Source organism: Anas acuta, chromosome 1, assembly GCF_963932015.1.
Source record: "Anas acuta chromosome 1, bAnaAcu1.1, whole genome shotgun sequence".
Lineage (NCBI taxonomy): Eukaryota > Metazoa > Chordata > Aves > Anseriformes > Anatidae > Anas > Anas acuta.
This window is the reverse complement of record NC_088979.1, coordinates 170049761-170073939: the sequence shown is the minus strand read 5'-3', so window position 1 is coordinate 170073939 and position 24179 is coordinate 170049761. Positions and strand designations below refer to the sequence as shown.

The 24179-nt window shown below is 42.4% G+C and overlaps 1 protein-coding gene across 2 annotated transcripts in view; it reads right to left on the bottom strand.

Moving 5' to 3' along the window:
* The window catches only part of PPM1H (protein phosphatase, Mg2+/Mn2+ dependent 1H), a 138153-nt gene that overhangs the window by 31709 nt on the left and 82265 nt on the right, over positions 1 to 24179 (bottom strand). For both annotated transcript variants that reach the window (XM_068669329.1, XM_068669328.1), the window contains exons 4-5: positions 20959 to 21071; positions 5950 to 6034 (exon numbers count right to left, since the gene is read on the bottom strand). In XM_068669329.1, the coding sequence (XP_068525430.1) occupies positions 5950 to 6034; positions 20959 to 21071 (198 nt within the window). The remainder of the gene's footprint in view (positions 1 to 5949; positions 6035 to 20958; positions 21072 to 24179) is intronic.

The window sequence follows — 24179 nt, the reverse complement described above, 5'->3', positions numbered from 1 at the left end:
TCATACAGGATATGATTAAAGAAAAGCACCGACTGATGTTTTTGACAGTGTGAACGTTTGACCAGTGCTGCTGCTGTCCCTTCTGGTGTGCTGCTCTCCAGATGCTGGGAGGCCTCCTCAGTGGAGCCGAGCCCAAGGCCTGTGTGCTTCAGAGCTGAGCGTGCTTGAGAACAACGTGAGGCAGCTTCGGCTCTTTGTCCACCGCACACTTTTGTACACAGATCCCCTGACACAATAGGTTAATCCTTAATCATACTTCATTTCTTCCTTCTGAAATAAACCTCACTCGTTTTTCTTTAACAAATGCATAAACAATCCTTCCTCCCCCCTTCTCTCCCCAAAGCCACGCCGTGAGTGAGCTTTTCTGAAGATAGAGTCAAATTGGCTATGGAACCAAAAAAAAAGTTGCATTTCTTAACCTTTCTGCAGATAACTCTTTTTCCTTATCCAGCCAGTTAAGGCAATAACGTCTGTCTTATCTTCAGCAGCAGCTGCCATCGGAGCAGACCAAATGAGCATGCTTTAGTTGCTGGGTTTGTCATAAATCTAGCGCTCATCAAAGGTGAGCAGCAGGAAGCAGTGGAAGCCCTTATTGATCTACCTGGCAGCTATCATGCAGATAGTTCACAATAAAATATTTCCTGCATTTAAGGGCTGAACCTGCTCCCACTCAATTTAATAGGAGTTGGATCAGGCTCAGCGCATGGCAGCGCTAACCGTCCATCAGCCTGTCCCCGCTCCTTTCGCCAGGCATCCTTTCACAAAACACCTCCCAGCTCTGCTGAGACGGGGCCGAGGGAGATGCAGTGTAGCTGACAAGATTGGATTCTGCTTTCAAGAGGCGGCTTTCAAGCACACAAGTGTGATCTTGACATTGTGATCCCTTCCCGAAACAGGAGCTCCATCAGATTATTTCTGTGCGCAGTTAAGGGCATTACATTTTTTCCCCTGCAATCTACAGTCACCCAGGGTTCCCTCCCCCACCCAAATATTTGTTTCAAGGGCCCTCTAATTGGATCGCTGCTTCTCAATACAGAAATGGATGAGAAGCACTACTGACTTTTGAGTGTCCTCACAGTATTAGTCCAGATGAGGCTTTCCATACTTCCAGAACTCTGGATTCCTTATTGACAAGTATATGGAAACTTCGTGTTCATTTTTGCTCAAGTTGCAAAGGAGTTCCAACATCCCTAATGATGTATGTATTGTGATGCACAACAGAGCTGCATTTTAGTATTTCTTCTTTCTAATCTATGTCTTTGTAAAAAAATGAAGCCAACAGTCTGCTTAGAAAGTGCAGTTCAGTTCACTTTTGAAAATACATAGCCTACCTTGATTAAGTCATTACAAACCACTTCTAGCTAAAGACTGGTGTCATCTACCTAAAAAAAAAATAAGCCTTACTTAAAGCAAAAAACCTCATACCTGAAATCAAAAGCTATTTAACCCTTAGATTATGAGATTACTTATTAGTCCAGATCATAGGTTCAGAAGAAATAAAGTTACAGGCTTTTAGCATTTTTCCCCTTGAAAACAAGAATTTCATTATTGAAAAGGGAAAGCGATTGGGAGAGACTGCGTTTCATAAAGATTTACTCAGATGGAAAGTCTGAGGTCACAAGTGAAATAAGATTAATAAAGCTGGCAGAGTTACCAGAGGACTGCTAATGTTCAAATAAGATTTCTCTTCCGCAGCCAAGCCTCAATGCTTGATTTACAATCTAGGGATCTTAACTTGATTCTAATATTTTTGGCGTCAGTGGAACAGAGGGAAAAGAGCAATTTGGAAGCTTCTGGTGCTGTGAGCTGAATTCTTATGTGAAGAAATTCATTTTTTGGGGATGTATTTTTTAATTTTTATTCTCTTTTAAACAATTATTCTTGATGTTTCACTGGTAATTCTACAGAGAAAAGAGTGATGTATTATAAAACTCAGCTCTGACTTTCAGTCAAGTTTGTTGAGAACTGTTCTCCATTTGCTACAAGGCAGGGCTCTTCTCCTTTTCCACACCAACCAAACTATGCTGAACCAAAAAATAAATAAAAGCAACTCTTTAAAAGTCTAATGGTCCTTCAAGTAGATACACAAGCAGACACTAAGAAATCCCTTGACTGATCGAAAGAGAAACAAAACCAGTAAGTTAACTAACTACTAGAATTCTAGAATTTCAACTGTGATGAGGCACCACATTTTCTACTTTTCATTTGTTTAGTCATAATTTGTAAGAGCTTCAGATTAGAAACATCATCCAGAGAACTTAAAATGCAATAAAACCAGTGACCGTCAAACACTTCCTATATTCTTACGAGGCATGTTCAGACAACTTTGTTATTCTGTGTTATGAAATGGGAATATTTTCCATCATTTTTCTTTTAGAAGCTGTTACAGTTTTTCTGGCATATATCTGGCACCGCCTGTATCATATGTTTGGTACTCAGCCATTTCATGGTGTATTTTGTGGCTGGATGTATTACACTCAACATTAGCTGTATGAAATGGAGTCCGCTCAGGGAAATATTAGTCACGTTTCTTTCAAAAGGCCATTTACTTCCCGCTGTGTTTCCTAGTGCTCAGCAAAGCAAACATGAAATTAAGATAAACCTAGACTTACACACTAGTATGCTTGTTAATTAGGTCGCAGGGAACATTGTATGTACCTTGCAAGTCTCTTTCCCTCATCCCTCTTCCAGCTCCTCTGGTATGTGCTGCTCTAGTACATCACTGGCAGTAGTAGTTTCACTGCATTACTTGGTATTTTTAGGCTTACTGTTGTCCCATGCATCAGCCATACCTTACAATGCTATCCTCTTACGGATATTCTCATGCCATTTTATCCTGTAGGATATTCTACTACCTGGGAATACCTCTGACAACCACATGCACATCACAACGCATCCAGAGGTTCTCCAAATTACTCAGCCAGTACCATATGGCCAGATTCATGTTGAGCCAAATGGAGATAACTAAAGGTGGTGGTGGTAGAAGAAACGAAAAAAAGTGGGGGCTGAATCCATCCCTGGATTGGTCCTCTCTTTGTTACAAAAGGCCATTCTATAAAACCATGTGCGGCAACGACATCTCTGAAGCGTGACTTCGGTAACTAACAGAAATACACCCATCTGCAATACGCTCATTCATCACTCATTTTAAACACGTTTTCCAAGGGGATAAGTAACAAAATCTAAGCCATTTACTGTTGCAATTTAGACTATCATGACTGAAATTAATAGCGTCCTCAGAACATAAAACGAAAATTGCCTCTGGTGCTCTTTGCCTGCACAACTCCTGCACATACCAGCGCAGTTCCCAGTCAATACTGCATTTGGTTCTTTCTCAAGATGTACCGATACGGAAAGTCAGAGCTTTCCTTGAGCAGGCACCGTGCAAATTCTTCTGCCAGAATGCCAAACAGAACACGAAGACCTCAAAGTTCAAAACAAAAGGAGGATCGTGAACGCCTGACAGTGGAAGAGAAGCAGTGTGTGCCCTGACCCTCTCTGGGAAGCCAAAGAGCCAAGGGGATACTCATGGCAGCTCTTCCATCATCCCATGGGAGGCACCGAGGAGCTGCATGCTGGCCTCCCACTGCAAGGACAGGGTGCAGGTGGAGATGAAGAGATGAACGTGCCCAGAGTTGCTCAAAGGTTAGAGAGACTGAGTAGTGACCTTGTTCTTTTGAAGCTGCCATGCCAGAGGCCTATGTCTGGGGTCATTAGCATTAAAACACAAGTTGGTACAGAAAGCATTTGTTTTCTCCTTATTTGTTCAACCAGCGCTATTTGGAACTCAGTTACGTGTAGGACAGGGCTGGGGGGCTTTATACAGTGATTCTCTCATGACTGAGCAGCTCGTTTTCCTGAAGATTTCCTTGCATGTGGAAGATGAGGCCCAGAAGACAGAGGAAGAATGCAGAAGTCACCAGTTAACCTAAACCAACACCTTTCGTGGCCAAAGTAATCAACAGGCACTAAAGGCAGAGGAAGGCTTCTTCAGCCTGCCTATGCTAACAGTATCTCCACAGGCTGCTGCTGCTCAGGAGCTGTAAATTCATACCCTCCGTTTGCCTTCACAGCAACCTCCCTGCACAGACAAGCCCTGAGCAGAACGGTATCTCTGCACTTACCAAGTAAAATATTTATGCTAAAATGATGAAGCAACTTTCTTCCAATTGTTCAGCAAGAACAGCACAATTTGTTTCAAACAGAGAAACTCAGCCTGAACTGCAAATGAGAAAATAAGTCCAAAGCAAGCCACTTCCAGGTAGGAACAACAGAGATACAGAGAGCAGAATGACAGGAGAGTAAGGGGACAGCCCAAGGTGAGTAACGGGAGCCCTTTGGGGTGTAATCAATGGGACAGATGCAAGAGTGTAATATAACGTTACTATGGAGTGTAATGTTCATGCCAACCTTACAAAGAATTAGGGGTCTTTTATTTCTTTTTTTTTTTTTTTTTTTTAAACACTAGAGTAAAAATGTTTCTAACAGAATGCTGTGTTTGAAATTATCTCTGATTTTGTTTCACGCTCTTGCTGCCTTGCATGTATTTTCTTTGAACATGATACCCATAGTCCTGGCATATTTGTTACATATAGAAACAAAATAAACAAACAAAGGTAAAAAAAATTCCAAAGGAAACAGCAGAAATGCTTTTCAGATCAGCTGCTGTTTTCAATATAAGCCAGAAAGGACATCAAAAGAGAAAAAGATTCCTTGTAGGCAATGCTTTATCTCGTATTTCTTACAGAAGCACCAGACTTCCTAGATACTACAGATACCTTTTATTTTAAAGGCAAACAAATTATTTTAAATGTAACTGCAGTGTAAATATTTATTAGGCCTCTTTTCCATTTGGTTTACTGAATTTGAATACTCCCAAAGCAGCACTTCTGAAATTTTCAGCTTCAAGCCAGTGAATCTGACTAAATCTAAATGTGACTGTTGTACATTTACAATTTTCTTTAAGATCTTCCACCACCATCTTCAACCACTGGCATATTGTCTAGCCTCAAACTACTGTGCTTGGGCCAGGCTGAAGATAAAAGACACCTGAAGAACAGGGAATGCCACCAGCCTTGGCCTGTCCACCTTGCTTCAGACAAAGCTAACAGTGAGCCTGCCTTGGCTTAGGCTTAAATTTCTAGGAGGTAAAAGCAGGAGACCAGAGGAAGCAGAAAAGAAATCTCTTGGACACGTTAGGAATGGCATTTTGATAAACAGCCACCGAACTTCAACCGAATGATCCGACTGTCAGTGAAACACTTGAAAAGCAACAGGGTTGTCTGTATGGAAAACAACATGCAGTTTGACTTATGTTGGCTTGGTGTATAAAGCATCCTGCACCCCCTCGGGTAGTCGCCCTGTCACAGCATTATGGGTGCTCCTACATTACACCAAACTTGTCTTTCTTCACCCATCCTATGCTGCACTTACTAAGACTTGCTCAGATCACCTCTGCGTTGGGCGTCTTGAGCTGGTTCTATCGGCATACTATTAGAGCAAATGAATAAACCCCTGCAATACTGTCCACATGTGTGCGTAGAGCACTCTGTGAAATCTTATCCTGTCACAAAGTAAACAGTGGGATGTACTGAAATACCTCTGTGGCTTGTTAGCTGTGTGCCTGAGCTCTCATTATCCAGCACCAACGAGCTGCTTAAGGTCGGCAGCTCTACAAGGCACATAAGCACAGCCGTGCCAACCGATGGCCTCTACAAAAGAGGTAAGGCTTCTTTCACCAGGATTTGCATTGTCAGGCTTTTCTGCATATTTTCTGATGGCTAAAACACATACACACACATAGTCAACCAGTAGTGTTCAGTGGGTGTGTGGTCTTCCACTGAGCCCCAGTAACTCGGCTCCATGTGTTTTTTAACCTCAGATGTTCCTGGGGCAATGCTCAGCAGCAGCAGCAGCAGCAGCACCTGATTTGGTTCTCCAGTCTCTTACCAGATACTGAAGTCGCTGGCGTTCAGTCTCTGGAGTGAATTCTGAAGACATTGGAATGACTTCACCATTTCGGATTATTATAGCCCTGTAGGAGTAATAAAGCATCATTAGTAGAAGGAGGGGAAAAATGTAAAAAAACACAGAAAACCACAGCGTAGGGTCAGACTCTTATTCTCTTCAGAGTCACAGAAAAATAAAGCCATTTCTTTTCTACCGAAGTTCTCAACAGATACAATAACAATTCCTGCCATGCATCCTTTAGGCTGGATAACAAAGTGTATTTGTATATGCCAAGTTCATTTCAGAGCACACAAAAACATCCAAGCAACAAAGGCAAGAGTTATTTTAGTTGATGTCTACTGGGTATCCTTATTAGTGAAATGCAGACACCCAGAGGAGATGCTGCAGAATCACTGATTGCAGAACAACTCTTTGCAGGTTTTAATCCCAGCTGGGGCTGACACTGTCTGAAGCACTGGCTTCAAATGACTCATGCGAGCACTTTCCAATTATTGATTGGTCATATGTCATGTCAGAACATTTCTTCTCCAACAGCAAATGGAAATGGAAAAGCAAATCCAGTTTAACACAAATTTAACTAGCTACCTGCCAAAAGCAGACAGGTAATGGAATGACTATAGATCAGTGGGGAGATTTCACATGTACTTCTGCAAATGGCAGAGAGCAAATGCTCTCAAACACCTGTCTCTTGCCTTTTACTCTGCTTTGTTGCAAGGAAAACATGGCCTGGTCCTTCCCTGGTGTAATTCCACTAGCTGAAAGACAGTTAGGAGGAGGTAAAATTTATGCAGCGTTCCTCCTGCATTTATTGGTCAGGTATTGACTCACAAAATTGTATTGCTTTATCTATTATTTGCACAGTTCTGTAAGTATAGTAATGCTTGGTGCTTTGAACAGCTGGATGAGCCCTCTATCATCCCAAAGATTTTAATACCTGATTTGGAGCTGTTTCCCTACCATCAGTTGATTAATTCAGTGTTTGGGTAACAGCAGCGTGCCTCTTGAATTCGCACAGAATTTGCTGTGGATTAAGCAAGTAACTGGCACTCGGATTCCAGTTTCTGCATGTTTTCTATTATCTCCTTTTGTGTGCTCTTTTAGTTCTGTTGATGTTATTTACATGCTAGCTTACTTCTCCTGATAATTTGATCAATTTGATGGTATTGCTTCATGCCAGGTATTCTGATGGCATTGCAATGCAAACAAGGAATATGGTAGGCACACAAACACTGAAAACTTTAAATCTTTAAAGTCAAAACATAAGCATCTTGAGAAAACAAGCCCTGATACAAACCAGCTTTGCAAAATCAGCAGCACTGCATAATTTTCCAAGTGCCATGGATATAATATTGGGCTAACACAGACTCTGAATGATCACCTAATACTGCTAGTATGAAAATGGTTGGAGCATTACCACAGAGGAAAGGCACTGCTCACGCTTCTTGAGATTCATATGGCAAAGAACACACAGGTACAGGACTGAGCAGCACTGGCAGAGGTGGGAAAAGGCTCCAGTGCTGAGAGGAAAACAGCTCTGCTTTGACAGGTAACAAATTTACCGCTCCTGGACTTGCAGCACTCCCTTGCAGATGATCATTTTGCAAATTAGAGGTGGCAAGAGCATAAACCTACAGACATTGCAGGCTCCCACTGGCCCTCCACTGCTACAATTAAGAACAACGTTGCGTGCTTGAAACAAGGCAGACATGGTGGTTGTAATTCTTTAATTTATTTAGAGAAATTTGTGCAGAATTTTTGATGGAAATCCCTCTTTATGGAATCCGAATGCATTCCAGGCTTACAAAAACGTCAGTTTGAAGGTTTGCTGAAATTTTTTCCTACTTTAACAGCACACTTGGATTTCTGAGACAGTCCTTTAAAACTCAGTAAAGACCACCACCACCTTTTCTGCAATATCTTTGCTTTTATTTTTGCTGTCCTTAAGGTATTCAGATGTGAACCAGGCTCATTTACCCAATGACAGGGGCATGTTTCATAGGTAATTTGACTCACTTGAGTAAGCTCAACTTGGAGGGACTGTGGGTTTAGTACAGAGTAAGCACTCTCGCAATAGCCTGGGTTGAGCTGATCAAAGGAGCTGATCAGACACGAACCCAATTTTACATACTAGTTTAAGAGAGTCATAAGGAATCTCTTGATCCTGTGCTTGTCTGAAAGAGCTAGAACAGAAACACACACTGACCTAACTGCTAGTGTGTCAAGCTAATTTTTTAATTATCCTTTGCTTCCCCTTTAATCACCATTTCACAGGAAACCCATATTTTAAAGACCACTGAAGTCTGGGGTTCAGCTTTTCCTTTGTGCACACTGACATACTTCCTATATATGCTGATGGCTATCATTCTCACTTCTATGGGTAGAATTGGGCCCTGAGGGACCAACATCATATAAAAAGCAATTCAGAGGCGAGTGGGTCAACCTTTCATGGCTCAACTTATTTTCACTAGAAATTGCAGCCACCTGGGACAAAAAAGTACAACCCGGCACCGAAAACCTTTGCAGGGGGAAATAAAGCAATGCCGTTGATACGTGATTAAATAGAGACTCAGTTTTATGTTTTTCATTAATGCTTTCAGCAGCTAGATTTTATTCAACTCAAAAGTTACAGCTGCTCATAAGAGTCAAGTGATTTGGTCTGAGGAGTTAAACAGCCCCAGCTATTAGCAAGGGGAGGGAGGCAGACGCACACATCCAGGTCGCTGCTCTGAATTCAGCTCTGCTGGGCTCGTTATCCTGTTAGCAGTCTCGTTAACTTTCCACACCAGCTGCTTAGTAGTTTCCTGACAGCGAGGGATATTTCTGACCGTCTACATGACAAAAACGGACATATTTGTTGGCAGCCTCACCGCAGAGGCCGGGTGTGAAAGCCTGGCCCGGGAGCTGCCGCACTCGGTGGGATTTTTCCCTGTGATTTAAGAGGTGCCGAATCAGCCCCTAATTGGGCTCGGAGACCGAAGTGCCCTTCCAGTGACCTGGCAATGACGGAGCTGGAGCAGTGAGGCTGCCAAGTGCAGTCTGAAGGCTTTTCCCGTGGAGCAGCCTCCAGAGCCCCACAGCAGCACCACGGAGGAAGCCTGGTGTCGAGAGCAGCCCAAGAGCTGCTTTTGAACACCCACTCTGCGTAGCTCTGCAGAACAATTAGTTTTGACTTTATGCTTCCTAATGGACCAACAAGCAAGATCGTGTTACGTGGACATCGCTGCTACTGCCATGCATGAGAGATGCATGTGTGTCATGAAATAGTGCTCTGCAAGCATTTAGCTCCCTGTGCATCGTGGAAGTACGAGCATATTATTTTATACCAGAATAAAGCTGCCCTATTAAACTGTCAAAAATATCTACATAGGAAGGCAGAAAACTTGAAGAGATGCAGTGCTCAGGGAGCATCTGATTCTGCCATGTTTAATGGTGACATTTTAATTTCAACCACCCTGGTGAAGCACATCATAGCACGGCCACAGGGCAAGCCTGCCAAAGGAAGCCGGGTGATTCATGTTTGTAGGGAACAAGTATGTCAACACTAACAAAATATTCTTTGATGACAAGGTTACTTCAGCGCCATACCAATCATTAATTTATATCAGCAATGAAGAAGTAATAAAAAAAAAAGCATAAAAGTGTTTTTTTTTGGCAGCAGAGGAGGCCAGGAGTCGCAGATCTGCAGCCCTGGGTGCACTGCCCTCCAAGCTCTGGGGCTCTGGCGCCTTCTCCATGTAGCATCATCTCAGGGCGAGCAAAGGGAAACTGTTCCTAATGGCCTCCATGTCCTCACGGCTCATGTCAAGCAGTTTTTGATCATTTCTGAAAACTAGGGATTTCACCTAATTCCCTCCACTCTTGAATTTAGCTACTTAACATCCAGCAAAAGGCACCCCACACAGACTGCAGGACTGCACTTGCCCTGGCATTTCATGGACACGTGCACCACACAAAAAAAGAAAGTACATTCACCAGTTTGGAACTGGTAAATGTTCACAGGAAACAGGAAAACATTGAGGAAAAAATCAGACAAAGTAGTCTAAAATGGAAGAAACAATCTGATTTTGTATCTCTTTCCTGGCCAATTTACTTTGAGGATTTTCTGCTTTGGAAAATGCCTGCCATTAACAACTAGACATGGAGCAAACAATGTGCCTGGGCTTCAGTGTGTGAGATGGGGCTGACAGTCACAGCAAAGTCTGCAGCAGGTTACATCCACCAATTCTCACACATGTGAAAAGAAACATTATGAGCTTAAAAGGCTGCGTGCAAAAAATCTGCATAAAATGCTACGTTTATCTTTTAGATCGATATAACTACATAGTCCATGGTGCACATGTAAATAATATTCTGAGCATCTTAGCATCTTAAGTATTTACTTATTTTCTATATTCAGATTTGATACTTTAAAACAAGCAGTGGTGCCTTAGTGTATAATCCCCTTTGAAAATAGGTGGTGAGTGAAAACAAGCAAAGAGTAAAAATCTGCCAGTGTGCTGTAGTGCAGCTTTCACACTCAAGATAGAGCAACAACACGCTAGCCTAGGGAAAATATCAATACATCAATTACTTCTGCATTTTTAATATGGATAAAACAGCCACCCCTCCTTCTAGCAAGCAGGGCTGGTTGTTTTTTTTCCTTTTTTTTTTCTCCCTTTCTTTTGTGAAGAACACAATCAGCTGAGAATTGCACAGCATCCTTTCTGCGTTTCTTATGAGAAACAAACACAGGGAAACTCATACATTTTAGAGGAAGCTATTGTTGGTTACTCTCACTTAATCATACAGAGAAAGAAACACGTTAGTGAACAAGGTCAAAAGTGTAATTTCACTGCTGTCATGGGCCCATTGGGATTCTGGTGCTCAAAACAAAGAGGCATCTCCTACTGTTAGGAGTATTCAGGGGATGCCCTGATTCCATTACACACTTTTCCAGCCAAAAATGATTTGAAACGCAACATTAAACTGCACGTTCCTACAACCGAGGATAAAAATCTGGTAAAGGTGACAAAGAGAGACCATTTGGAAAACCCTTTCTGACAGTGTATATCAATTCCAAGCCACAGGGAGGATGTATCTGTTTTGTCAAAAGGTGTTAAGCATTGTGGATTCGGTGCAGACGAAGCAGAAGTGTCTGGCCTGTCTGGAGAGGTATTAGAAATGTGTCAATGGAAAAGAAAGAGGGATTAAACTGACAGAAAGAATAAGGCAGGGTTTTATTACATTCAAAGACGAAACCAAGCAGTAGATTTTAATTAGGTGTGTCACAAAATAGCTGAGGGAAAAAAAAATATAAATCCTAGAGCTGTGGAATTGGTCTAGGTGGGTGCTTGTTTACTACAGTAACTAAATGCATGCATTTAAAGAAGCCAAGGAAGCACAATGCTACTGCCGGGTGAGCTTCAGACTGCTTCTGTTTATTTATGTTTTCTTAATTGCTACAAAATGAAAGAGGAGTGATGATAAAAAGATTCAGCATAATGCTTACCTCCTCTATAAATTAAGTACTGGAACTTCACCGTTACGAACAGCCTTTATGATTACTGCTGAGTTTTAAGACCTTCAGCCCTGGCACCCTGGTTTCACTTACTACTAACCGTATCACTCTCCTTACTCTCATGCAGGATCATTTCCCCGTGTTTACTTCAAAACCAGGTGAACAAATACTTCATTGCATTGGCCGTAATCAGGGAACTACAGCGCAAAGCCTTTAAATGATTTCCTTAATTTTGTGCATTAAGTCAGGCTGCGGATAGTGACACAAGCCATTATACAATGTTTAGCTGGCATTAAAACAGGTCCCAGCGATGACATACCCATCACCATAAAACTCAGAGGTGAAAGCAGCAACCCTCAGCAATACAAATGGCAAAACATGCAGCTGCCTCCCACCTGTGATCCCCAAGGTACGTTTTATATATGCCTCGCTGCTACTTCGCATCTCTACCAAGAAAAAAAAAAAAAAAAAGACGCAACAAAACATGGAGGGGGCACAACTACTAAAATTGCCTGTCCTTATTTTCCATCTACTGCCACACAGTCCTGCCACCCTGCTTTCTTCACAAGCCAACACAAGGAGCAAGAACTTAGGGCTGCACAAGGGCAGGGTTAAAATAATTTCCTACACCAGTGTACTTTGCCATTCCCTGAAGGAACCATGAAGAACAGTCCCAGGCTTTTGGGAGGGCCTTGCAGGGCCTTGAGCCCTCTGAGCAGCTGGGGTGGCCACCTCAGGAGCATTGGTGTCCAGTACAGCCGTGGTGCTCTGTGAGGATGACAGTGCTGGGCTTCCATGGGTGTTGCATCCAAGGGCCCCTCCTCATTTCCTTGCACCAGAACTGAGCCAGCCGTGCTGCACCACCCTGGGGTGCTACAGGCATCTATCTCCTCTTGCTTTTCCAAGAAACATGGGAATAAGTTATAAAATTCAGTTTCTGTAAGAAACCTCAGGAGTCATCTTTCAGAGGCACCGTACCAGCGAGTGAGCTGCTCCTGTAGCACGTCTGTAGGGTTTTATGTTGTTTCCAGTTACCTGACTCATTGTATTTACATTTCTAATGCTTATTTGGTGATTCCTGTGGCCTCTGGGAAAAAGGGTGCTGATACACTCTACAGCCACTATTTTGGTGGTCTGGTTGTACTAAACAATTGTATTATTTTTAATAAAGGATCATGACTGGGCAGGTAGAAGCTATTTCTCAAAGCAGGATAATATTCATAGCTTTCCATGGAAGTGTTTACTCCTCATTTCTACCAGCAGCCAAGCCAGTCAGCATCTTCCTTACTGCCACTGAGAGCAATAAAAATCTGAATTTTTAGAGCTCTCCCATTCCATCTTGTGTATTCAGCTAACTTAGTAAGCAGTTAAAGGGATTTCCTACACCCAGCAGCCTCCCTCTGCCCCACATATTGCATCCAATAGCGAGAGGCATTTGGCTTCCACCAGCACTGTTACTAAACTTCTTCAGTTGTTTCTGCATCACTGCTCACTCTCTGGTTTAAAATTAAATATAATACTGAGCTTGCAGGTTGTCCACACAGCAGACAGCCTGGAGAAGACATACTGCCCAGTAATTATCGGCCCCTGGAGCTCAGAGATTCTTTGGTGGGGTGTAGCTTGGTTCCCAGGAGATTGTCCCTTAAATTCCCTGCTCTACTTTAAGTCCTCACGTGGACTGCTTCTCTGAGCCAGTCTAAGTGTGGAGTTGTTATTATTAGCAGTTGGCTAATTATTAGCAGTCAGCTTTATTAACAGGGTTTCATTTTAAGGGCTAATTACACTTTTTTTTTTAGTACTCCTCCCATCAGTAATGTGATGGTGTTTGCTATCTATATGTGATTTCTTTTCCTTTTTTGTTGTTTCATCGAGAAAGTAACTTTTACTATTGAAACATGCATCAGTGGTGCCTTTGTGTGTCTACCTATACACATTTACCTTGTGCTATTTGCTACTCGGATACCAGTAGCATGACCCCAAAAGACAACTAACTGCACTACAACATTCTGTAATGAATTGCCTGCACTTTCCTGCTGCTTTACACCTGAACACACTGATCTTTCCAGCAGCCAGGAGGCCATTACAAGCCAGTCTGCAGCGAGAGGACACTGCTAGCCCGCAAGAACTGCCTGCCGATGGTTCCAGCACGCTAACATTGGAGATTTGCTGCCCTCATGGGATTCATTTTGCTTGTGATGATTTCAGTGTATTCTTAATCTGAACACCACCAAGCCCAGGGTCGCAGTGACGATAACACCACCACATTTCTGCACTGGCTGAACGTGCCACCCGTGACTCGGGTCGTGCCAGGGAGATGAGCAAAGCAGCGCAGTCACATCTCTGTGACCAGCTCTGAGCCTCGGGACCGGTATCTGTGGAATCAAAGCCTGTTTCTCTGCTGTCCAGGATATCACATTCATCTCCAGGACGAGTTACTATGGCAACTAAACCTGGGCTTAGGGATGAAGGCATCGCTGTGCAAGCCAGTGCTTGCTTTGCCAGTAATATGGCTGGGATACAGCTGACCACAGAAGATGGAAAAAGTGCAGGCTTTTTTTGCCTGCTGTTCAGCAATTTATCATTGAGGATGCCGGAATGATTTTAGCCCCTAAAGCATTACATCTACTTTGATTTCAGCTTTTCTACTTTCTTAACTTAGCAGCAGAACCTTCCAACACATCTCTGACCCCAGGAGACCGAGCAAGCCTCCAGTGCTCCCCCTGGCTCTCCTCCTGATGTTTGGATGGGAACTAGAGATGCAAGGTGCCCAGCCTGCTTGGCATGCCTTGGTGCAGGCCCTGTAACACTGCAATGAATAACCCACTGGTCTCTCTCTGGTCAACTAAAAAGGCACAGATTATAAAGACATTTCTGAGCTCAGCTCCGTGAGCTGGGACGTATGGATTCTGCTGTACTTCTTATATCACAGGCTGCCTGGACTCAAAATCACGGGCTCTTTATGCATCAGCATGGTTAAAATTATGCCTCAGCACCCTTTGCTCAGCTTACCTCAGAGATTATAAGCTCTACAGGCTACACGCACGAAATACATGTGAGGATGTTATTACAGTGAATTTTGTCCTTGATTAGTGCTTATATGCACCAATAAAAGTCAGCAACAGGGGAATTTTTACTTGCAGTGGTAGCAAGCAACTGCTTTGTATGTTTGTTTGTTTGTTTTTGTCTGGTTTGGTTAGTTAGTGTTTGTTTTATTTTTCAAAAGGCTGAAAAAAAACAAGGAGGATGGCAATTTAGAGAATCCATTGCTCCTGGAAACTAACACCAACGAACTGCGGCTTTGCAGCTTACTGAGAGAATTTGAATAGCAAAAATTTCTGTTCTTCCTCATAATCTGAAATATAAAGACTTCATGCATAGAAGGTATCTGTGTGGTTTGGGTCTAAGACCTGACTGAATGTACCACACATAGTAACTGTTTACAATGGCTTCAACACCTGCTAGGTTGCCATAGACATTGCTAAGGCATACTCTCTCCCAGAAAAAACAAGAGTTTGGAGAAGAAGAAGGATTTTTTTTTTTTTTTTGGTCTTCAAAAGCCTATGAACACTGACTGCCAAATTAATCATTTCTGCCAAGTCAGTGCTGGAGAGGATGTGCCGGTGCTTTGGAACTCATCATCCACCGCGTCGTTAGAAAACGCTCCCTCCCGTCACTGCACTTTTGAGTGCAACAACTTATTTCTGATCCAACACTTTTTCTCCACACCTTTGATAAAGTGTTTCCTGAAGTGCCTCCAAAAGCTTCACCCGACACAAAATTCTGCAAGATGATCCGAGGTCACCGCTATTCCTGTGAATCCTGTGCTCTTACTTCTCCTTGGAAGGAGGCCAAGTGGCAGAAGGGAAGCAGAAGTGTTTGGAAGCCTGACTTGCAGGCCTGCAGAAAGGAAGAGAAGCTGGGGAAACAGTGAGATGCTACTTGGCCCTATCTTCTGGGTCTGACTAAGATGTCACGCTCTTTTCCAGCATTTTCTGCTCAGCAGCAGAATCAGACTTCTCCACCTACCAAACTGCAGTCAGTGAAGGAGAATGTGCGTGGGAGAGACTCGCTTTGTTTTGAATCCAGTCCCTCTCCACTTCACAGCCTCCTGAGCAGACCAAGCAGAGGTTGTCTGTTGCCCTGGGAAGACAAAGCACTCATTATTTTTGAGTGATTCCGCCAAAGAATTAATTATCATCTAAAAAGAGGAAGTGCATGCAGCTTGGCCAAAGCATGGTCTGTAGGTGTTGCTCTCGCCTCAGAGGAGGCACCACTTGAGGATTTGGAGCAATAAGAATTTTCAAAGGTGAAGGAAGTGTCATCATGGCAAAAGGATGGACTCTGTGCATGGCTCAGATTTGCAGTTCCTCTTGTCTCACTTTTAGGGGGAGACAGGAATAAGAATGCTGCTCCAAATACTGCAGATTGAAGAAGTGCAGTAACTGAGTTAGTCTTTCCTTTCCTCCAGAGACCTCTAAAGACGAAACACAATCATTGTTTATGCAGACACAGATGTAAGGAGATAAAAGACTTTAAAGAAAAAGATACACAATTTAGAATAGAAAATGGCTAGTTAAGAAAAATCTGAAAAAATCTGAAAATTAAAGTTTCTTAAAGGATACTGTAACACAAAGACAAAAGCAAATCAACTCTACAATAATAATAGACTCGAACACTGCTTGGCTTCCACCCTTAAATAATGTTAGAGCTTCTGGCAAAAATCACCCTGCTGAACTGCCTTGAGGAAGAGGTCAAATAACATGAGCCACAAAAATGGGTCAGAATCTTCAGTTCTGATTTCTCAAAAATTCTAGTTAAGCTACAGTGTCAGCCAACAAATATATTGCTGCTTCCATGCTTCACTCGTTAACTTCATAAAACCATGATTCCCCAAATTTTACTCCCTTCAACGAGAACTACTTATGAAAGAAGCAGCTAACAAACATCATGACACAGAAGAACTATAAATGTAGTGAGATTCAACACAAGCAGTAAATCTGGAAAGAATGGAAACAGTAAACACGGTAGAATTCCACTTTTGATTTACTATTATAGTGCACTGCGAGAAGTCAGTGTTAAATACACATCTGGGCAACTGAAGCTACAATGAAGTTGTTTAACCTGCAGCCACATGGAAAACCATCTATTCAGTGAGCTCATATCATTTAGCTATCCCAAATGCCTTAGCATTAGTTCTACATTTGCAAAAAGGAGGAGGAAATATGTTCTGGACATGAGAATATATGTTGAATATACCCTGAAAAGATGAGCACAGGGGAGCAAAAAGCAAGGAAGCAAAAAAAATATAAAAAGAAGAAAAAAAGAAAGAAAGAAAGAAAAAAAAAAAAACACAACAACAACAAGCTGATGAAGCAAAGCAAAAAATCCAGTGACCCTGCAAGTCTATGAAGCCTCCGAAACATCAGGCTCTTTGCTTTGATGCCATCTTATGCCAATATATAAAAAAAAAACAAGAACTCATTTGCAGATTTAGCGAGTGTTTCAGGCCCTATGGAAAAGTCAGATCAACTTGTGATGTTCTGCATCTTATACAATGATAAAAGCACTGCCTACCTAAGTGGCTCCAAACACAGCATAAAATGGCAGTGCCTGCAGTCTCTGAGCAGCTCCTTAGCCAGACAACATGAAAGCCAGAAGAACGCTTGTGCCAAAGATAGTTAATATGATCATATCGCATTAGAGTCATTGGAGTGATATTGGGCAAATGTTATGTTGCGTGAGGCTATACAGTAATGGGCAGTAATCAGTAAAAACATTTTAAGTCCTTGTTTTACTACTGCTTCATCACTAGCCATAAAAAAACATAGTAATAAAGAACATAAAACTAAAAAGAACCGAGATTAACAAGGCGTGTTATGGCAGTTTAGAAGTAAAAGTCACTTTAGCAATATAAAACTGAACAATACTACTTAAAAGGATGAGTAGAGATTTACTACTCATTATTAAAAATAAAAAATAAAAAAACAGCTATTCAGAGAGTCCACAGCATATCTATCAAATTGGTAAGCAAAGTACCAGTGCTCACTAAAACGGCACTATAGATCGGGTAGCTGACTACAGCACTGTCAGTCCCTACCTAAACAATCTTGCATGGACAGTGTTAACCATTGAGAGGGGGAAAGAGAAAGAGAGGCATTAAAAAGCTTTGGCCAATATTCAGACATGAATTTTGACTGTACAAGTAGGTATATTTATGGCAGAGTTCAAGAACGATCAGCAAGCCATTAGAGAATGAAAGTGGTTCCCTCCAAGTTGTTTTTATCAGGCTCTGAAGACATCACCTCATTTTTAGTAGGGTTCTGGTATCATGTGCAGTTAACATATAATTATTACAGAACTGTGATTGCGTCGTTAGCAGAAGTTTAATTATATCATTGACATTAGTGATGCCATAACATCAAGCTCAACAATAGTTCATAACAAAACGTACAATTAGCACAATTTTTCTCCCTTTTACACCAACCAAAAGTGTTCAGCTTGGAGAAGCCTAATAGTCCCTACAGAAGTGAGCTAGGGCTGAACCTGAAAGGATTGCTGGCTGGTAATTTAGTAATATGGTAATTAAAGTCTTTTCATGATGTAATTACACATCAGCTACAAAAGGACAGCTGCTATACAACAGTGCCAGGGTACGTGGCATGAAATGATTAGATTTGAGAAGCTTTAGTGGTTAAACTGAATACCACAGACATAAGTCTGAGGTATAGCTGGCACCACATAGCACATTATTATTCAGGTCTCACACTTGGCGTTTCCTTAGTCTCATTGTGATAGTAACAGTTTGTTGTATGTACCTTGGTCCTGTGACAGCAGAAGCTGTTCAAAACCCACCTTTATAAGCTTCTGCTGTTTTGAAATTGCCTGGAATTAAAAGACAAAACCCTCTTCTGGGCAGAAGCAGTACAAATGAGTTTTGCATAAACTCAAAATGTTCATTTCTCACTCCTGTAACATGAAATCTCTCATAGACAAGTCTGTTGGAAATGTAGCTTCATTTATTTGCAGTTGTTTTTTTCTTCCAGTGTGGGAGTGGAGAAGGTAGGAGAATGAGGACTGAGAAGAGGCACAAATGAGTAGGTGAACTCAAAGAAACTAAGACTCCACTGAAGAACGGAGGGCTTTGGCATGTGCTTCCAAAAGCAGAAAGCACAAAGTCCCCTGTTTGGGGAAAAAAACAAAACCCACTCTTCTCCTCAAGAGTATATAAATATTTTGTTTAGTAGTTTCCTCATAATATTTATCGCTGCCCTCATTTGTATCTGTACAAAATACAAAGTTGACCACGCAAGGCATGAGACAGCAAAAATGCACATATTTTTCCACTAACAAGAATAAGAGCTTGGCTGCACGACTGGGCTCTTAAAAATACAATAATGCACTGTGCACTCTGGCAGTAGGCAGACAAGCTCAGAGCTGCTTTTCTAGTCCTAAAATGTCATTTCAGAGATGATAAGCAACTTGGATGTTTCACAGACAACTGCAAACTCTCTTTCTGAAGCATGGAAAGTAGTGGGAAAGATCAAACAGTCTCCTACATTTAAAAGCTTTTATTGAATATAGTTTCTTCAGCTAGAAAATCTAGAAACAGGCCAATTTTGGGAGTCCAGAGAATTCTCCTCAGCATGAGGAATGTTTCTGTGAGGTCCATTTGGAGGGTGGAAAAATGAACTGTTTTTGATCTGAAGTGACTCTGTTACCTGCAGGATCTGAGAAATGAGTAGAAAAACTTCAGTCCTAGTTCAAAGCCTTGCCAGTGGTTTCCTTTCCCTTCCTGTTCCCTTTTTTCTAAAAGAGATGTTTTGGATGGGCTTAATGAACATTCAAGGCCTTCTGAAGTCTCAGAAGTTTTAACTGCAGAGGACACTGGAACCACCTCATGATGACCATCAATAGGAGTTTCTTCCCATGAGTACCAAGAGGTAAGAAGGGAACTGAGACTGCTCTCAGGGAGCAGAGGAAGAACCCTGGGGAACTGGAAGCAGCCAATCACTTAAGAATCAAGACCTCAGCTACTCAGAAACAGACCAGTTTTATACCACACAGTTAAGAGACAATGCAGCAATTCAGCTAACTCAATGCAAAAGACTCAACTTTACTTCAATGGACAGAAGCATTGGAAAACATGATTATTTTTAATTTAATGGAAGAGAGCTAAAGTGTAGTGCAGCTAATGGTTCTGATGAGCAGATAGGTGGTCTACTCAAATGTGTCTGCAGCCACCCTCTGTGAGGACTCATTTGCCGTTTGATGGGAAAAGGAGATTCAAATTTGGCACTTGTCAGGAGGAACTCGCTGAGCAATTTACAATTTTATTCAGCAAATTCATCATATTAAGAACAATCACCAACAAAAAAAGAATAGCAACTTTATGCACAATGGATTTGTCTTACCTCTGACACATTTTAAAGCAGCCAGAAGCAATAAAAAATATTTGGTTTGTTACAGAACACTTTGCTCTTGAGTGCTGTCTCTGTAAATACATGGCTGTACACAGTACGAGCATGAACTGTCAGCACTCAAAACTCAAAAAAACATGAATGCGTAACTGTAGCAGTCTTCATCGAAAGACATGACTCAGTACCTGCACAGACTTTAGTTATTCAGCTGCTAACTAGCTGGACCCAACTGCAGACTCTGTCCTGTGAAGAACTACTCTGCCTGGCCTGCTTGTGCAAAGAGCTGCCAGAAGAAATACGTGAAGGTCTGAAGTCTTGCAAGAACAGTTGTTCTCTCCCTCTGGCAGTGCTGTGGCCACAGAACAATAGAGAGGGAAAGTATGCTTCTAGTTTTAGCTGACTTAGAAGACAAAGCAGCAGCTTTTCGTTCATGAGATTTAAAGCATCCAACTTCGAACTAAAACAAAGCAACAAGTCTTGAACTACAGCTTTCAGTTCTGAGAAATGGCCGAGTACACGAGTCAGAAGAGGTCACAGTAAAAAAAACAGTGATAGCCCCCCTCCCTCCCCTCCTCTTCCACTGAAGGACTACAAGCTATTTGTTTACAGATGATTACTGTCAATTATATTGAAATCTTGATAGATCAGATGGTGTCAGGTGGTTTGCCAAGGCTAGGCCTATGGACAGGGGCCAGCAGACTTTCTGTCGAAGCAGTTCAGCCCCACCAGCTGTTCCAGATGCAGTCCCCCTGTCAGTGTTCAACACACAATTCTACTGCATGTCCAACATCTGTGTCAATGGCTCTTAAGTGACTTTCCACCTCCCTGCAGCCATCAGCTCATTCAGAAACAATAACAAGGAACTGAAAAAGTCGACCTACCTGAGTGCATCCACCACTCAATTAGATACTGGAAGCCTATCGCTGCCTTTTGCATTAATTTTGGGGAGAACTGTCAAGAGTCCGGCCAAAAACCAGAATCCACCTTGTGATGGCAGTTGCCACTAAAGAAATCAGTAATGCCAGATCTTGGGAGTTTGGAGGTGAAAGTCTGGGAGACATCACGCTCACTTACCTGCTATCACCAGCATTTGCCACGTACAGCTTCCCCAATAAATACACCACCACAAGGGCTGTGCAGCCACCAGAAATATTATACACGGTCCTCTCTCGTTCTATTTGCAAATCCTACGGGAGAAGAAAAGAAAAATGTATAAAGAGAGCACTGCAATTAATGTTTTGGAAAATGAAGACTCCTCTAAAAGGTTACAGTCTTCCTTAAACTGCAAGTCCCACTGGCTTTCTTTATGGTTACAGCTTAGGCCACATGCTCAGGGAAAAGAATGAGAAGTCTTAGAGTACCTACTACTTATGATACAAAGCTGAGAAAAAATCAGGACAGGAGATTGTAAAACATCACACATCAAGGAATAAATGGCAAGGCTGAGGGATGCAAGAGATTTTACTATGGAAAAAACACAATGGAGGCAAAGATAAATGTAACTTCACAACAGGTACCTGGTGGTATAATTGGAGAGCACTTTACATAGACAGCAAATAATTAATGAGACCTAGCTCTGACATGAATAACTACCTGCTCTCCAAACAGGAGGCTAGGGTTGTGGAGCGTACACCTTTACAAACAGCAGCAAGACACATTCATGCCACAGAGCTACCCTTCAGAAACACAGAAGGGAGGGATGCTAAACTTGTTAAGGGAAACAAACAAAAGGTCAATAGAACAGCATTTACTGAAAAATACCAGGCACTCACAGACCTGCAGGATGAACCATAGTATTTACGGCTGTCTTACCTCACCACTTTTATGAGGCCCTGGAAAGGTTTAATTTATGCACATGCCTGGGTGCAAATATAGGGAGGTAAGTACTTACCCAAGCAGTTTTTCCTGTGTTTAATTTCCAACTGATTCTGAGTTTAATAAATTATATATATTAATATATATAATAGATACATTAATAGATGTGGAGAACACAAGTCACATCTGTCACTGACAGTCAGTCAAGCTCAGAAATATGCATTATACCAGAAATATACATTATCCCAAGAAAGACTGGAGATCATAAAAAAAAACAACAACGGGTAAACGAGCTACTTCCTAGTACTCCGTACATTTTAAACAAAAATTGAATTGTATGCCAATGAACTCATTCTGCTGCCTCTTAGTTTGTCTTGTGGTAATAACCCAGCATGTTACAAGCTACCCTCCTCTCCCGAGTCCAGAATCAAGCCCAATTTCAAACTGGTCTTTCTCTGATACTGGATTCAGACAGGGATCATCATTTAATGTGGCTGTTGCAAATGCTGGCAGATCTTTCCAGCTAAACCCTGCCTACTTGTATGCATTTTTTATTATGAATATATTTGCCTCTGTGTGTGCTCTACTTCATTTTCATATTTGCACTGAGCAACAAACAGCTCAAATTGTCCACGCCTTGGGGTATGGGATTTAGAGCTTTATTTCAGAGCTAAATTTATCCAAAGAAAAGCACCACAACAAATGCTAGCCATGACAGCTGCAATTTGATTGAAAACCTGCAGCGCCGAAGCAGGCTGGGACCATTCTTTGTTTCCTGCAAATTTCCAGAGAGGGAGGTGACCGGGGGGCAGTGGTGGGGATGCTCGGCAGTGCTCGGCTGCTGTCCCGAGCGAGCTGGGCAGGGAGGGCTCCCATTTCTAATAGCGCCTGTCACAAATAATGCTATTCCTGGCGTGCAGGCAGCCTGATCCCATTTGTGCCATGGGGCGGGCGGCGGGGACAGCAAGAGATGTGCAGCGCTACCCGAGGAGGCCATCCTCCGCTGCGCATGGGAACTGCACTGCACGCTGCTTCCCTGCAGGCAGCCGGCTTTGCTGCAGCTCTTGCAAGTCCATTCAAGGATGGATTGTTTGAGGGGGGGGAAAGCTGTTGTTATTGGGTTGGTTGTTTGCTTTTTTGGTGGTGAGGACCAGGAGGAAAACACCTCAAAGCTAAAATCAAATCTTGCAGCGCCTTTGGTCACAGACATGGGCTGCTTGCAAATGCCACTTTATCTAATCTGGCCATAGAGAAGCTGATTTTTCCTCCCCGTGGTTCCTATATATTTTTAAATTAAGCTGAAAAGAACAGTTCAAAGGAAGCAGACGTTTCTAACCATCAAAATAATTTAAACTTACAAATACTACAGTGGATTTTCCAGGCACTGCCAGGAATTTTAAAATACCTTCATCTCTGCTGCTCAGGGTATCCTCTGAGACCTTGAAACAAAGTACAATTCCTCACCTGGCTTCAGCCTTGTCACACGTACACTTCACAAGTGCTAGGATACCTAAATTAAAATTTATTTCTTTCAATAAGCAGAACTCAGAAGCATTTATTATGAGAGGGAAGATGGATAATCCTTAGGGCCTCATTCGTAGAGTTTCCTTGACTTAAACTAGATCTGTGTACTGAAGGAGAAGGTTTCCTGCATATCAACAAAATTTGAGGGAAAAAGGTAAAACAAAATAAAGCCCACGACTGCCACTAACTCATTCTGATGTAGAGATATTGGCTTTTAATGAAATACTTTGTAACAGTGCTTCTTGGAAAGTAGTACAGCACAAAGAGGGGCGGAAACTCAAGAACCCCCCCGAAGCCCTTAGAGGTGTAAAGGGGCTCATTCCAGACAAAGCCCAAGCACATGCAAAGCTTTCCTAATTTCCCACCTGCAGAACGATTTCAGAGCAACTTTTTTTTTTCTTTTTCTTCCCCTCCCCCCCCCCCCCCCCCTCTTTTCTGGAGGATGCAACTTATCTCTCCACAGCAATCTGCTTGCTGGGGAAGAGCTGAGCAAAACTGAGCTGAATCAAACGATGCCTTGCTCAGTCCAAGGGGCAGCACGTGGCACACTCCCAGACCCCGATGGAGCTGGAAAACTTCACTCACCAAGTAGAAAACAGATATGAACTGCTGGGACAACACACCTCTTTTAGCTATGAAATTGTTTAAAATAAAAAGATTTCTGCATCCTCTGTGCAAAAGGCAATCATTTAGTGCCAAGGAAGCAGATAATTTAATCTGTGCTCTGCTCCTCTTTTTAGGGAGGGGAGAAGGTAGGAGCAGGGTGCCCTCGGGGTTGCCTCATACCTGGCCCCCCAGGTGATGGCACAAAGGGGAGGATGGAGCCAAGCCTCCAGAGGACACTGAAGTGCTGTGAGGTGTGTTTCCAGAGGGTGATGGAGAACTGTGGTCACTGCTCTGCTGATGACAGAAGCAGCCTGAGGATGCAGTGTGAGCCCTGGGACAGACCATCACCG